This window comes from Sorghum bicolor, chromosome 5, assembly GCF_000003195.3.
Source record: "Sorghum bicolor cultivar BTx623 chromosome 5, Sorghum_bicolor_NCBIv3, whole genome shotgun sequence".
Classification (NCBI taxonomy): Eukaryota; Viridiplantae; Streptophyta; class Magnoliopsida; order Poales; family Poaceae; genus Sorghum; species Sorghum bicolor.
The window spans coordinates 8,889,877-8,902,400 of NC_012874.2; the positions used below are offsets into that span (position 1 = coordinate 8,889,877).

General features: G+C 41.1%; 1 protein-coding gene across 3 annotated transcripts; it reads right to left on the reverse strand.

The window, feature by feature from the left end:
- On the reverse strand, positions 1,566–6,037 carry LOC8076748 (B3 domain-containing protein Os11g0197600). 3 transcript variants are annotated; one of them, XM_021460703.1, is made up of 7 exons: positions 5,774–6,037; positions 5,494–5,671; positions 4,516–4,856; positions 3,443–4,028; positions 2,861–2,944; positions 2,570–2,733; positions 1,566–2,331 (listed from the first exon to the last, which is right to left on the reverse strand). In XM_021460703.1, exons 2-7 carry the CDS (start codon positions 5,639–5,641, stop codon positions 2,050–2,052), a joined length of 1,605 nt encoding a protein of 534 aa, XP_021316378.1. In that variant the 5' UTR covers positions 5,642–5,671; positions 5,774–6,037; the 3' UTR covers positions 1,566–2,049. The 3 variants fall into 3 exon arrangements, with proteins under 3 accessions (XP_021316378.1, XP_021316377.1, XP_002450488.2); XM_021460702.1 differs by having other exon boundaries at positions 5,494–5,665; positions 5,774–6,032; XM_002450443.2 differs by lacking the exons at positions 5,494–5,671; positions 5,774–6,037 and adding an exon at positions 4,961–5,148.

Genomic DNA, 12,524 nt, shown 5'->3' on the forward strand with positions numbered 1-12,524 from the left:
TCAACCGGAGGACGTACGTTGAATCAAAACTGTGCACGGAAGAAATTCTGAAATATTTGTCGGTTTGAACTACCGGCATTTGATATGTACTGTCTGCTTAATTATGGTCAGGAATTAGATGTGTACTGGATATACTGTTCCGAGTTGAACTCGCTGTGGCCGTGCGAAATGGCTCCACCCGTACGATTCCTTGAGTACAAATACAATGTCATCAGCTCGCAGCGACCACGTATGCACTCCTTGTCTCTGAAAGCTTCAAGTCCTACGATCCATGCTAGTCAATTTTTTCTTAAGTTTAAGTATCTTATGAAAATATATTCTATAATAAATCTTTGGTACTATAAATCTTAGCGTTTTTTTTTCTAAAATTTAGTTAAAGTTTTAAAATTTTGAAAAGTTTGACTTACCATAATTCGAATAGAGGCAATATATGTATGTGCCTTCGCCATCGAGAACCTACCGAAATGAAGGGGCTATTAACTGAAGATGAGCCAAAGTTTTCTGGTGGTTGCACCTACACATCTCCGTGGCTCAGCATCCGATGCTGTTCAAGTCCCCGACCTCATAAAACAGTGCACTAAAACATTGCAACCAACAAGCTAGAATTAAGCTCTAATCAGAGTACCATTAAGTGATCTAAATGCCCTACATTATCCATCGTCACTCGTCTTAACCCGGCTCTCCTAATCACACTTTTCCATCCCTTTTGTTCAACTCCATACTCCGGCGGCTGACAGGGAACTTTTTTTTTTCCTCGTCCTTGAGAAGTACTACTAGAATTTCCACTGACTTGTAACTAATTCTACGAGGAGCGAGATACCAAAACCAACTCTAGCTAAATAGGTAAAAATGCTTGATCACCAACAACAATCACAGGATGACGACTCCAACCAACCGAAACATCAAAAAGCTATTTTGCTCTCACCTGTTTGTCATTCTCATGTCCTTAACCTGCAGACTGAATCATTGAGCAAATGATTGGATTAGATCCCAGTCCCAGCTAACCTACTTCAGATGCCACATGTTCAGCTTAGCTGTTGCTAGTGCCTCACTGATCACCAGTACGTACGTACTGCAAAAAGGTCCTGCTGCTGAGGAGTGAGCTTTCTCCATTTGCTGAAGCACTGAATTGAGTAGAAAGGAATTAAAGGGTGGAGGCCTGGAGCTGAGCTGCCGAGCCTGACTGAGACCTCAACACGTGGTCTTGTACCCATCTGCAGCAAGCCATCACCCAACAGAGAACAGAGTGAAGCAACAAGGAAGGAGGTGGAGTGGAGGGCCAAGAGCACAGCCATGAAATGGATGCAGCAACCAACATGCAGGTTGGTCTCCAACAGCAGGAATTGGTTGTCAAAGTTTTCCGCTGCTGTAACCGTTCCCATTTCATATGAAAATATTATGCTCAAATCAAATAGAAACAGAAAGACTATGCATTGTGCTGCTGATCTTGTGCTCTGTAGGATTCTAGAATGCCTGAGATGCTATCTCACAAATAACACCACAAGAACGCATCAGCATTGAGAAAGCATGGTGACACGAAAGAACAGTTCAGCAACAGTTTCAAGAAAGGAACCAAACCAAACGATGGCTAGACTATTTCATAAAGCAACCAGTGTTTTGGTCATAGTCATGGCTTCTGTTTCACCCAAGAGCCACATGTTGCAACTACCACTCCACCAGCCAAGACAAAGCCGATCAGATAAATTGCGACAGCTCTCCTTTTTTTCTACTACTGAAAGATATGTTTCTGTTATAAACCGCAAGAAAAAAGTTAATGGGGAAACAACAATACTGTTCATATAGCAAATCACTCTAATGGCTGCAAGTTCACAGCGATATAAGTTAACCATTACACCAGGGTTCCAACCAGAACATGAACACATAACAACTCTGTTTATAGTCACTTATTTGTTTTGGGAAATTTATTAGTGTGCTCTCTCTTGAACGAGCACAGAAGCACTTTCCAGCATGTGAATGACCAATCAGTCTTCTTATTCTCCACTAGCCGCAGATCAATAGGACCGCGCCCTTGAATGTGCAAAGGAATGCCTAGTCTTTGTTGCTGGCACGGAGGAGGGGAGTTATCTCTGGGACAACCCTGTATATGTGCACTTTTATGTTGTCCTCCTTGAAAAGCTCAAAGATGCAGACATCAAACTTCTCCAGATTGTTTCCTAGAGCAAATTTACCCCAGCCACCACTGAAAGAGCCAACAGAGCGGTCACTGTAGTAAACATAGTTAACTTCCCAAGGCTTCCCTAGGGGATCCCAGAGCGTCATCTTCTTGTTTGTGTGGGGAAGTGACTTTCTGACAAAATCGCAAGCGATGTTCTGAAAAACAAGGGGCTTAAGTTAGAGAAGCAATGACAATGTAAACAAGGCAATGGTAAATACATGGGTATATGGCAAATTCTTGAAAGATGTTTAACTGCTATAAGAAGAGTGTTCTGCAAAGAGTCAGGAAGCAGAAATCGGCGACTAAGAAACTATGTTCATGCAGGGAACTACAAGGAATAATTTTGAGCTCCATATAAGTGTGAAGTAGCATATGGGAAATAAGTGACATTACCATGAAAAATCCCACATAGACATAAGATTCCATCATTATTTGCACGGTGAAAGGGTACTTTGACTTAAATTCATTCGCCTTTCTAAGAGCAAGGTCCCTCTCCTCTTCAGTTACCGGGCGCCTTTGAGATATTACAACCGGTGCCCTGCTGGTCTTCAAAAGGACTGAAAGGCGCGATAGCATCAATTTATTCACAGGTACACAGTTTTCTTTTTTTTTTAAAAAAAAGAACTGAAACAATAATGATGGCAATTTCACTGCAATAGAATTGTTTGAGGAAGAAAAACTTACATTTTCCACTCCTAGGCACATTCTTATCTCTGACCTGAGTCTTGTTGAAAGTCTTAGATTCGTCCAACAAACTGAAGGTGGCATCTGTGATATGCAAAAGTTAACATGAATGGAAAGTACATGGATGGTAATGATTTTGAATGAATCCTAGCTAGAAAAGTAATGGTTAATCAAGAGTTCTCAACTAGGACTGCAATCCTGTTTTGACATAATAGAGCACTTATTTTTATTAACACTCAGAAGAAATATCCACCATCAATAAAGAGCCTAGATATGGGATGTTATGGCAACTACAAGCCTACAATAGCACAGCACATGGCCTCCTAAGTCCTGACCATGCAGTACAAGTAATCCACAGTATGTTTTAGTCATCTTTATATCACTATTCTGCAGTCAACTTCATGTTGTCAATGGAAACACACTAAAGAATAATTTCGCTAGTAACTATCAATAACTGCACCTTTATGTTGATCTCAACAGTGAGACATCAAAACAATTATTCAGGTCACACCCCATAAGGAAAAAAAAATCAGTCTAACTTTCATTATTATAAAAAAAATAAGGTTCTTTTATCTTTCTTACTGCGAACAATTGTCAGCCCATCCTTTGAAGTTCCAGCTTGAGACCTCCTCTTGTCAGCTTGAATCCTCTTTGATGCATCGGCATCTGCTGGGAGATCAGTCACTGCTCTTGTTCTTTTTCCTGTCACAACATTGCCCTCTTCTGTGGGGAGAGGTGGTATCTCAGAGGCGCCAGCAGTCATTGCTCTTGTTCTCCTTCCTGTTACTACATTGCCCTCTTGTGTGGGGGGAATTGGTACCTCAGAGGCGCCACCTGCATCCATGTCCCCTTGGATGCCTTCTTCATCCTCTTCAATCTTAACGACTACCTCATTTGTAGGCTTTGCCTTCAAAGCTATTGGGTCGGTGACGCCTGACGGAGAGAACACCACCACGGAGAACTGAGAGGGCCCATCATATGTGAAAACCAAGAAGTAACCTTTGTTGATGGAGTGATCCGTCACGAATTCCTTCCATCCCTGCTCAAAGAACCACGCTTCGGACTCTGAAGCAAGTGTTGCCTGCCATTTCTTGCCACTAGGACCTCTCAGAGAAACTGGTCCAGTAGGCTGCTCCTGGAGGTGCTGGCGGAACATGGGTGGAATTTTCTGCACAGGATCAACACATTTAAGATGATATTAGTTTTTTTTTTACCTCCAGTATCCACATATGAATCTGCTGCCATTGAAGCGAGCTACATGTGTGATGAAACCTCAGATAAAAAATAAAGCCAGTAATATATGGAATATATATGCAAATCATAAGCATTAACAATGAGATGAACCAGTAGTGAATGCTACACACCAGTGTCCGGTTCCAAGTCGTATTTGGTGTTAAAAAAAAAACTTGCCAAATCAACACATTAGGGGGAAAAAAATTCCCATTTTCTTTGTTGAGCATTGCAAGAAACAGGATTCAGTCATTCAGATTCCTAATCGGAACAGATCATCGCAGCATCTAACAACCAGAAGCAATAATTTTTCTTCCAGGGAAAAGAAACTACTAGCGAAAGTAATAGAACAGTCCACGCATTGATTCATGGATTAATTAAACAAAAACAGGGGATGGGATGATGGATGGGGTGAAGAAGCTCACCAACCGCTCCCCCGACAGCTCGGGGAAGAAGACCTTGAAGAACTGCGGGCAGACGTTCCCGGCGCCGGCGGCGGTCTTCTCCTTCTCGTTGTTGTCGTCCTGCTCGCCGTCTTCCCTCACCGCCGTGTTCTTCTCCTTCTCCTTCTCCTTCTCCATCCCCTTCCCCTGGGTCTTCTTCTGCTTCTCCGTCGCTGGCTCCTGACCCTCTCCACCCATCTCCGTCTCCTTCCCCTTGCTTCTCGGCCTCCCCCTCGCCGCCTCCCTCTCCTTCACCGCTGCGGCGGCCGAGCTCGTGGTCCCCTGCTGCTTCTTGGGACGACCCCTCATCGTCGTCCGTTTCTCTGCAACAGAACAAGGACGAGCACCGGTGGAATGAACAAGATTCAATGGTTCACGCGGGGCAGCAGAGCACAGAGCAGCCAGCAGCAGCTGTAAATAGACTGACTGTAGACAGTTATCACTGGCCGGCTGCCTTTCTCGGAGTTTGGAGCAGCGGCAGCGTCCTCCTCCTCCTCCTCTCTCTCTGCAGCCTGGACCCTCTCTGGGTTTAAGGAATGGTGGACAAAAGGGCCAGCCTTTTGTGCACGAAAACAGGGGAGAAGGGATGGAAAGGCGATGGCCTGAACCTCCGCTTTGGGGTTGTTGGGCAGTGGGCTTCTGGAGTTATGTAAGGATGCATCAGCAGGAGATGCCTTTGGCTAGATTTTGGGGTTTTTTTTGTTCTTTGCAGGGACAGCCATGATGGCTGATGATCACCTGAGATGAGATAGTCACCATCTGGCAGGAGAGCTGGCTGGATTCCTCTCCATGTGGTTAGGGTGTTTTTGAGTGTGTTCTTGCTCTTCACACTTAATGATGCGATAAAAATAGCGGCGGAATTCCTTTCCGAGGCGATAAAAACTAGCTGTCGAATCCCTTTCTATGATATCGGAGAAAATTCTTTCCATAGCGAAAATCTTACCGTTGTCAAAATCTTACCGTTGTGTAATATGAATCCGTGAAATTTGGAGGGGCGGCGACGAATGCGAAATTTGGAGAGGCGGCTAAGCAGCCCGGACGTGCGAGCAGGAGTTGGACGCCTTTCCCACTTCCCGTCTTCAGAGGACGATATTCGCAGCGGCGCCATCTAGACACTCTTCGCTTCTCAGATCTATAGCTAGATTAGGAAATCAAGAATTCGATACAAAACTTTCCCCAATTCGACCAGATCTCTATGAGACTCTTAAGTCAAAATTTACAAAGTGAAGCTTTGTCAAACCTCTCTCGGAGGAGTGGCCGTGCAGGCCGGAGGAAGAGCAGGCCCCGCGGGGCGAAGGAAGAGCAGGTCGCACGAGCGTCGGTGAAGAGGTTGCACCGAGAGAAACAACGCCGATGCCTGAGACAGAGGAGAAGCCGCAGTGGCTAGGCCACACGGCGTTGGGGAGGCCGCAGGAGCGTCGAGGGCAGTCACGACCAGGGAGACTGTGGTGGATCTGAGAAGACGCTCCACTGCTTGGGATGGAGGAGGTCAGATCTGGCAGAGGCAGCAGTGGGGAGAGAGTGTGACGAGTGCTATTAGACGGAACCGTCGGGTCAAGGAGGCATGAGCATTAATTGGGAAGTAGCACGAGAAGGGATCGGTAGCGACACGTGAGAGGAACCATAGAAATGGTCGAGTAGGGACTCCCTCCAGAACCCCTAAGAATGAGGGCCAAAAGACAGATTTAAGGCCCCCTCAAATTTGAGGGCTCTAGTATGGGCTTGCTGGACCTTTTTTTTTACAAGCCCTCAAATTTAGTTTTAAGAGCTCAAGTAGGGGCCTGCTAGTAAGGATGAAAAATGAAATGGATATCCAAATTATCAGATATCCATGTCCGCTAAAACATGTAATATGGATATCCGTATTCGTATCCGTGGATACTAAATGGATACATCCGAATTTATCTTTTTAGTGTTTTTCTCTATCCAATTCCATATCAACAGTATCCGTATCCACAAAGAAACACAAGGTGTCATGAACATACTTAAATGTTTTCTTTCTATAATGACTGACAAATTATTGAATTTTACTGTTACTATAATACATTGTACTCATTTAATAGTATATCTAATTATCTATAAATAAGTTTTAGTATTAATTTAAAATATTAATGATACATGAAGATTAAATTAATTTTAGTATTTTTCTAATTTAGTTTAGTCCAAATATTTATTTAAAAAATATTTTAATGCTTTAGTTTATTTATTTATCGATTTAGATTATTTCACATAAATTTATAATTCCATGATAAATTATTATATAAATATGATATTGATTGATTAATTGATATACTTAATAATTAAATATTTATTGATAACCTGTTATCCTTGTCTATGTTATATATACACAAATGCTTTAATCTCTACTTGTGTGGTAATTTTGTAATTCCAATACTATAAATAAAGTAAAATGGCTATTTGTTTTCTACCATTTTTATTTGAATTTATTCACTCGAACTATTATTTTATTTAATATTTTCTATTTTAATTTAGTTTTCTATTATAATTTGAATTTCTTCAAATTAAAATGTTGTAAAAGGTGTCTTGATCCGATTCCATTGCAAATCCAATCCATTTCCATCCTTACCGGCTAAAGTTGCTCTTACGAGTCCACTTAGATGCTAAGACCACCTGCCTAAAATCGACACTCAGATCGCTTACATATACTTCATTTTTCGTGTTGGGCATTTGTAGTAACTTGTGCATAGAGTTGATGTTACCTCGAGATTTTTTCCGAATGAAGATATAGGATCCGACTATCATTTTGTTTTTTCTCAAGTTAAATCGTCTCGCACGTGACACATCTATTGACTAAAGGATTTTGTTAACAACATCCTAAGAAAGATCCCTCACTATCTCATAATTTATATCTATATCTATATCTATATCTATATCTATATCTATATCTATATCTATATCTATATCTATATCTATATCTATATCTATATCTATATCTATATCTATATCTATATCTATATCTATAATTCTGCCTTTTTCCCATCCAGCCTCAATCGCCGGTTCGATCTTGTAACACCCTAAAAATTCCCTTGTTTTAAATAGTTGAATTTGATTTATTGAGTCAATTTTGTGAGCATCAAAATATAGGAAAAATAATAATTTTTGGGAAATTAAAAATTTACTGTAAGATTAGAAATATATTGATGCATACATGCTGCAACATTCATTTTTGTGATGTGTGAAGTTTTGCAAAGAGAATTTATTCAAATTCAAATTTAAAAAAAAAATGAGCTTTGAAAGTTTATTGAAAAATAAAAAGAAAAAAAATCCTATTCCCTCCCCCTCTCTCTCATTCCAGCCTGGCCCAACTCGCGCAGCATCTGCCAGCCCGCCTCCTCCTTTCCCTTTCTCTCTCTGCCATGTGGGACCCACCCGTCAGCAACTTCTTCTTCCTCCAACCGCCCCCTCCCTCTCCCCTTTCTCTGCTGCGCAACCGCCTGAGCCGAAGCCGCTCCCACGTTCTCCACTCGCTAGCCCCCGCGCCTTGGCGATTTGAGTTGCGTGCGAGCCCGAGCCCCATCCTCTCTCCATTCCCCTCTCTCCCTGCCCCTACCTTCGCCTTGGAGCGCGCAGCAGCCGTAGCGAAGGACGCCGCCGGCGACATCCGCGCTCAACTCGAAAACCGAGCCGTCCCTACTGAAATTGGTCGCGCTAGTGAGCTCCTCTTCTTCCCCGAGTTCTTCCCAACCAATTTTCGCGTGAATTGGTGCCCTCTAGCGCTCTAGCCGCATGCTCCGGCGAGCTCCATGGCCGCCGGCCATGGAGCATGCCTCGCGGGAGCTCCCTGGCCGCGCTGTAGGCAGGGGTGGGTTCGCGTCGTCCTTCTCTCTCCCCCGGTGCTTTCGGAATCGAAAACCGTGCACCGTAGCTCCCGATCCATTTGCGTCGGCGAGTTTTGGCCGGAATCCATGGCCACCGCCGTGTCTCTGCCCAGCTCTGGCCGGTGTGCCACCCCCTCCCTCTCTCTCTCTCTCTTTTTCTTTTTTTAATCATGCGCATCCAAGCTTGATCCAACGGTCATGATTAGAATTTACCCCTTCGCAGGGATTTTTTTTAAAGAGCCCCTCGACTTAACCTGCAGTCCTCGGCTAACTCCAGATCCAGATTGAAATTTGATTTAAATTTCATTTTCGACTTCAAATTAATTACAGAATTCCCACTGCAATGTTTTGGCCATAAAATATTCGTTTTAGCTCCGATTTGACCCGTTCAAATTGCGTTAGATTCGTTTTCGCGAGATCTACATGTTAGTAATCTTGGTTCATCAGTTTGAAATATTTTAATTTTGTGACCCTATTTAATTAATTACTTTTCTAAAGAAAATCTTAGAAAATTCATATCTTCTCCGTTTTAGCTCCGATTCGATCCGTTCAAGTTGCGTTAGTTTCATAATTTCATAAGCTTCGCGTTGGTACCTTTGTTGGCTAGATTCACCACTGATAGATTTCCTAGTTAAATACAAGTCCGTAGATAGCCTTTGCAGTCCCGTTTAATGCGTAGATTTCACGTCGTAACTCCGTTTTCTGTGAATTTTCCGTTGACGTGATCGTAGCAACGTGTAGATGATTTTGGAAACTTTTATTTAAATTTATTTACTGCTGGTGTACTGTTCTAATTATAATATTGTTTGCTTCGTGTATGTCGGTCTCCGATTGTTTGTGTGTTGATAATCGATGATCGAGATTAGACAGTGGGCATTACTTCGGGCATCAAGATCAGAGCCTTGGAAGCAAGTAAGATCAGCAGGACCAGCAGGAGCAATTGGATCAAGGCAAGTATAGCATTTGGGTTTTAATTCTATGACCATGATCTTGTGACTACATTGATATAAAGCAACAAATGATAATAATGACTTTTTAACAACTTGAGGATTTATTCGTAAGTGATAACCGGGATGAAAGTGCAACCATGAGAGCTATAATGGCTCTGGCTTAGTCAAGTATGAGTAATTTTTCTAGCTTGTTAGAGGTTACCCGTGTGGCGCAAATGGGGGATAGCAGACCGTGGATCCCCTGTGGGGTAGAATCACACGGACTGACTAACGAAACCAAGCGGCCCTAACTTGTTAGACGAACCTTTGAAAGACTTCATAGTGATCCCTGCCGACCTACCTTGGTAGTGGGTTACGAGGCTGATCACCTCAGGCGAAAGGGTAAATCATGACTCATGGGTAAAGATGTACAACCTCTGCAGAGTGGAAAACTGGTATACTAGCCGTGCTCACGGTCACGAGCGGCCTTGGGAACTCTTACATTAATGGTGATGAATCTTGTGTTAAGATACTCATTGTTTATTGTTTAATGCTCTATATTGTTTATGTCACATTGATCATGAGATTGTGGGATCTATACAATCTAGTTGTTATACTTGCGGAGTTTGTCTTGAACTCACTCTTGCTATCTCCCCCACACCTCAGGAGAAGTTTTGGGCTTGTGATCAACCAGTCAGTTGGATCCTGTAAAGTGAGGTTAACACCCGAAGTTTGGAGTTCTCTTCTGTGTTTGCTGCCCAAGGTTGTTTCTAATTTATTATCTACGCTATATAATTTATGCATTGTCCTTTGATATTACCCCTTATTTGTAGCTATATGTGAGGCTTGTCTTCTAAAACTCACATATGGTGCATATCTGATTTTGTCCTTAAAATCGGGTGTTACAGATCTCAATGCTCACCTGTGTCCGTGTCCATTTGTTTTATGTTTTCACAATTGCCAACAGATATTAGGAATGGGGAAGAAAATAAAAAGAAATATAGGGTTCCAAATATAAAGGTGCTAGAGAGAAAGAAAATGTGGAAATGTCTTAATAGTTTTTGAACTATATCTAGGTTCCTCATGCAAAATGTCCAGATCCAAGTGAGCCTCTCTTCTTTTTCGACCTGGGATGGATCCTTGTAGTTGGACTAGCTTCGTTGTGGGCTGGACCAAGCCCATGCAAACAATTTTCCTTTTCTTTTATTTCTCTTTTTCTATGAAAATAGAGATCTTACAAATTTGCTAAAATCATAGAAAAATCAGAATCTATACCTAATACTAATTTATATCTATACCTAATACTAAAAGAGACAAAATTTTGCAATTTTTTTGTCAAGCCCCCAATCACTGGCTCGGTCTCAATGCTCACCCGTGTTCGTGTCAATTTGTTTTCTGTTTTTATATATAGGAGATTAGGAGTAGAGAAGAGAATAGAAAGAAATACAAGTTCTAGATGTAAAGATGCCAGAAAGAAAGAAAAGGTGGGGGCCTTAATAGTTTTTAAAATATATCAGGATTCCTAATATAAAATGTCTAGATTTGAGTGGCTTCTCTTTTTTCGACCTGGGATGAATTCTTATCGTTGGGTCGACTCCATTGTGGGCTTTTGTTTCTCTTTTTCTATAAAAACAGAGATCTTACAAAATTTGCGAAAAATCATAAATAAAATCAGAAAAATGTCAAACCAGTTTTGTTAGCTTCATAAAATGTGATCTATCCATATATGTTATAAATCTTGTTATGTCGTGCTTTGTGTATAGATGTGTTAAATCATCTTTGCATATATTGCATGTATAGAGGTTCGGTGAAGATCGAGAACGTGCTACTAGAAGTAGACCCCAAATACGTCATCGGTGTTCCTGAAGCCTTCACTAACTTTCTGCTGTTCAGTTCTTGCCCAAGGCAAGCCCCAGTGCACAACTTTCTGCTCTTCAGTTCCTGCCCAAGGCAAACCCCAATGCACCACTCTTACTTTTCAGCACTTATTATGTTTGTTTGCACATTAAGTTTTGATTTGAGGAGAAGGATTTACACCATCTGATGTAGTTTCTATTAGAAACAAAACTTATTTTTATTAAAATATGGATTAGTCAACTGTATAACTAATTATTTCGTGAACTGGAATCTTGGCAGATTATTATCTAATGGAAGCTAAAGAAAATTCAAGAGAGGTCTCAATCAATGGTGGACAAACCATCCTTGACACATCGACAAAAAAATTATGAATATTGATATGATGCATTAAGAAAGCTATAAGGGTGATACTGAGTCATAGAAACACATGGGTATTATGAAAAAAATAAAGTTATGATATATTTATAGTTAAAAATTTATGTGCTTTGCAATGGAAGAAAAATATGCTAAGGTGTATTTTAGTTTGATACAGGTTAAATAAGACATTGTTATTTATTACCAGCATTAACTTATATTATGGATGTCACTGTCATCATAAAATAAATTATAAAGGATTAAAATATAAGTAGATATGTAGCATTCATGTTGCCGTTTTGCATGAATGCTTGATAGTTTTTTTTTCTCCCATTGCAACGTATAGGATATATTTGCTAGTCTATGTAATAAAAATATGTGCTAAGATGTTATTTATGTATCTAGGTCCTATGGATACATGTCAGGAAAATAGCACAAAGAAATACCGGCGAATAAACATGCTGAAGTAGCAGTTAGAGCAAAATGTGTTGACCGTGATATCAAGTGAGAAATTTTTTATTGAACCAGAGTATTATGTGTGCACAGTCAAAAGAGCGAAGGATAGGAGGAAACATTTGGCCAGATGATCCGGTGAGAGAAGAATACATGGACTATATAGTATTAGGTTCAGTATGTTCTGTTAGTGTAAAATTTAAATGCCGCGATAAATCAACCTTTCGTGAAACTAGAGAAAATTCCTTTGATCGCACAAAAACTTTCTGTTAACTAACATGAATTCGCGAAATTTGGAGAGGTGGCTAAGCAGCACGTGCACACGAGCAGGAGTTGGACACCTTTTCCACTTCCATCTTCAAAGGGCAATGTCCGCGGTTTCATCTAGACACCCTCTCCTCCTCGGAACTATAGCTGGTTTTGAAAAAATTGGAACCGAGAGTTTCCATTCAAAAATAACAAAATACAACACAATGTTTTTAGCTCCACCTTTTTTCATCATCAAAAGTCTAACACAGAATATTCTTGGAAAAAATAAGATTGAGATTTCTTCCATCTG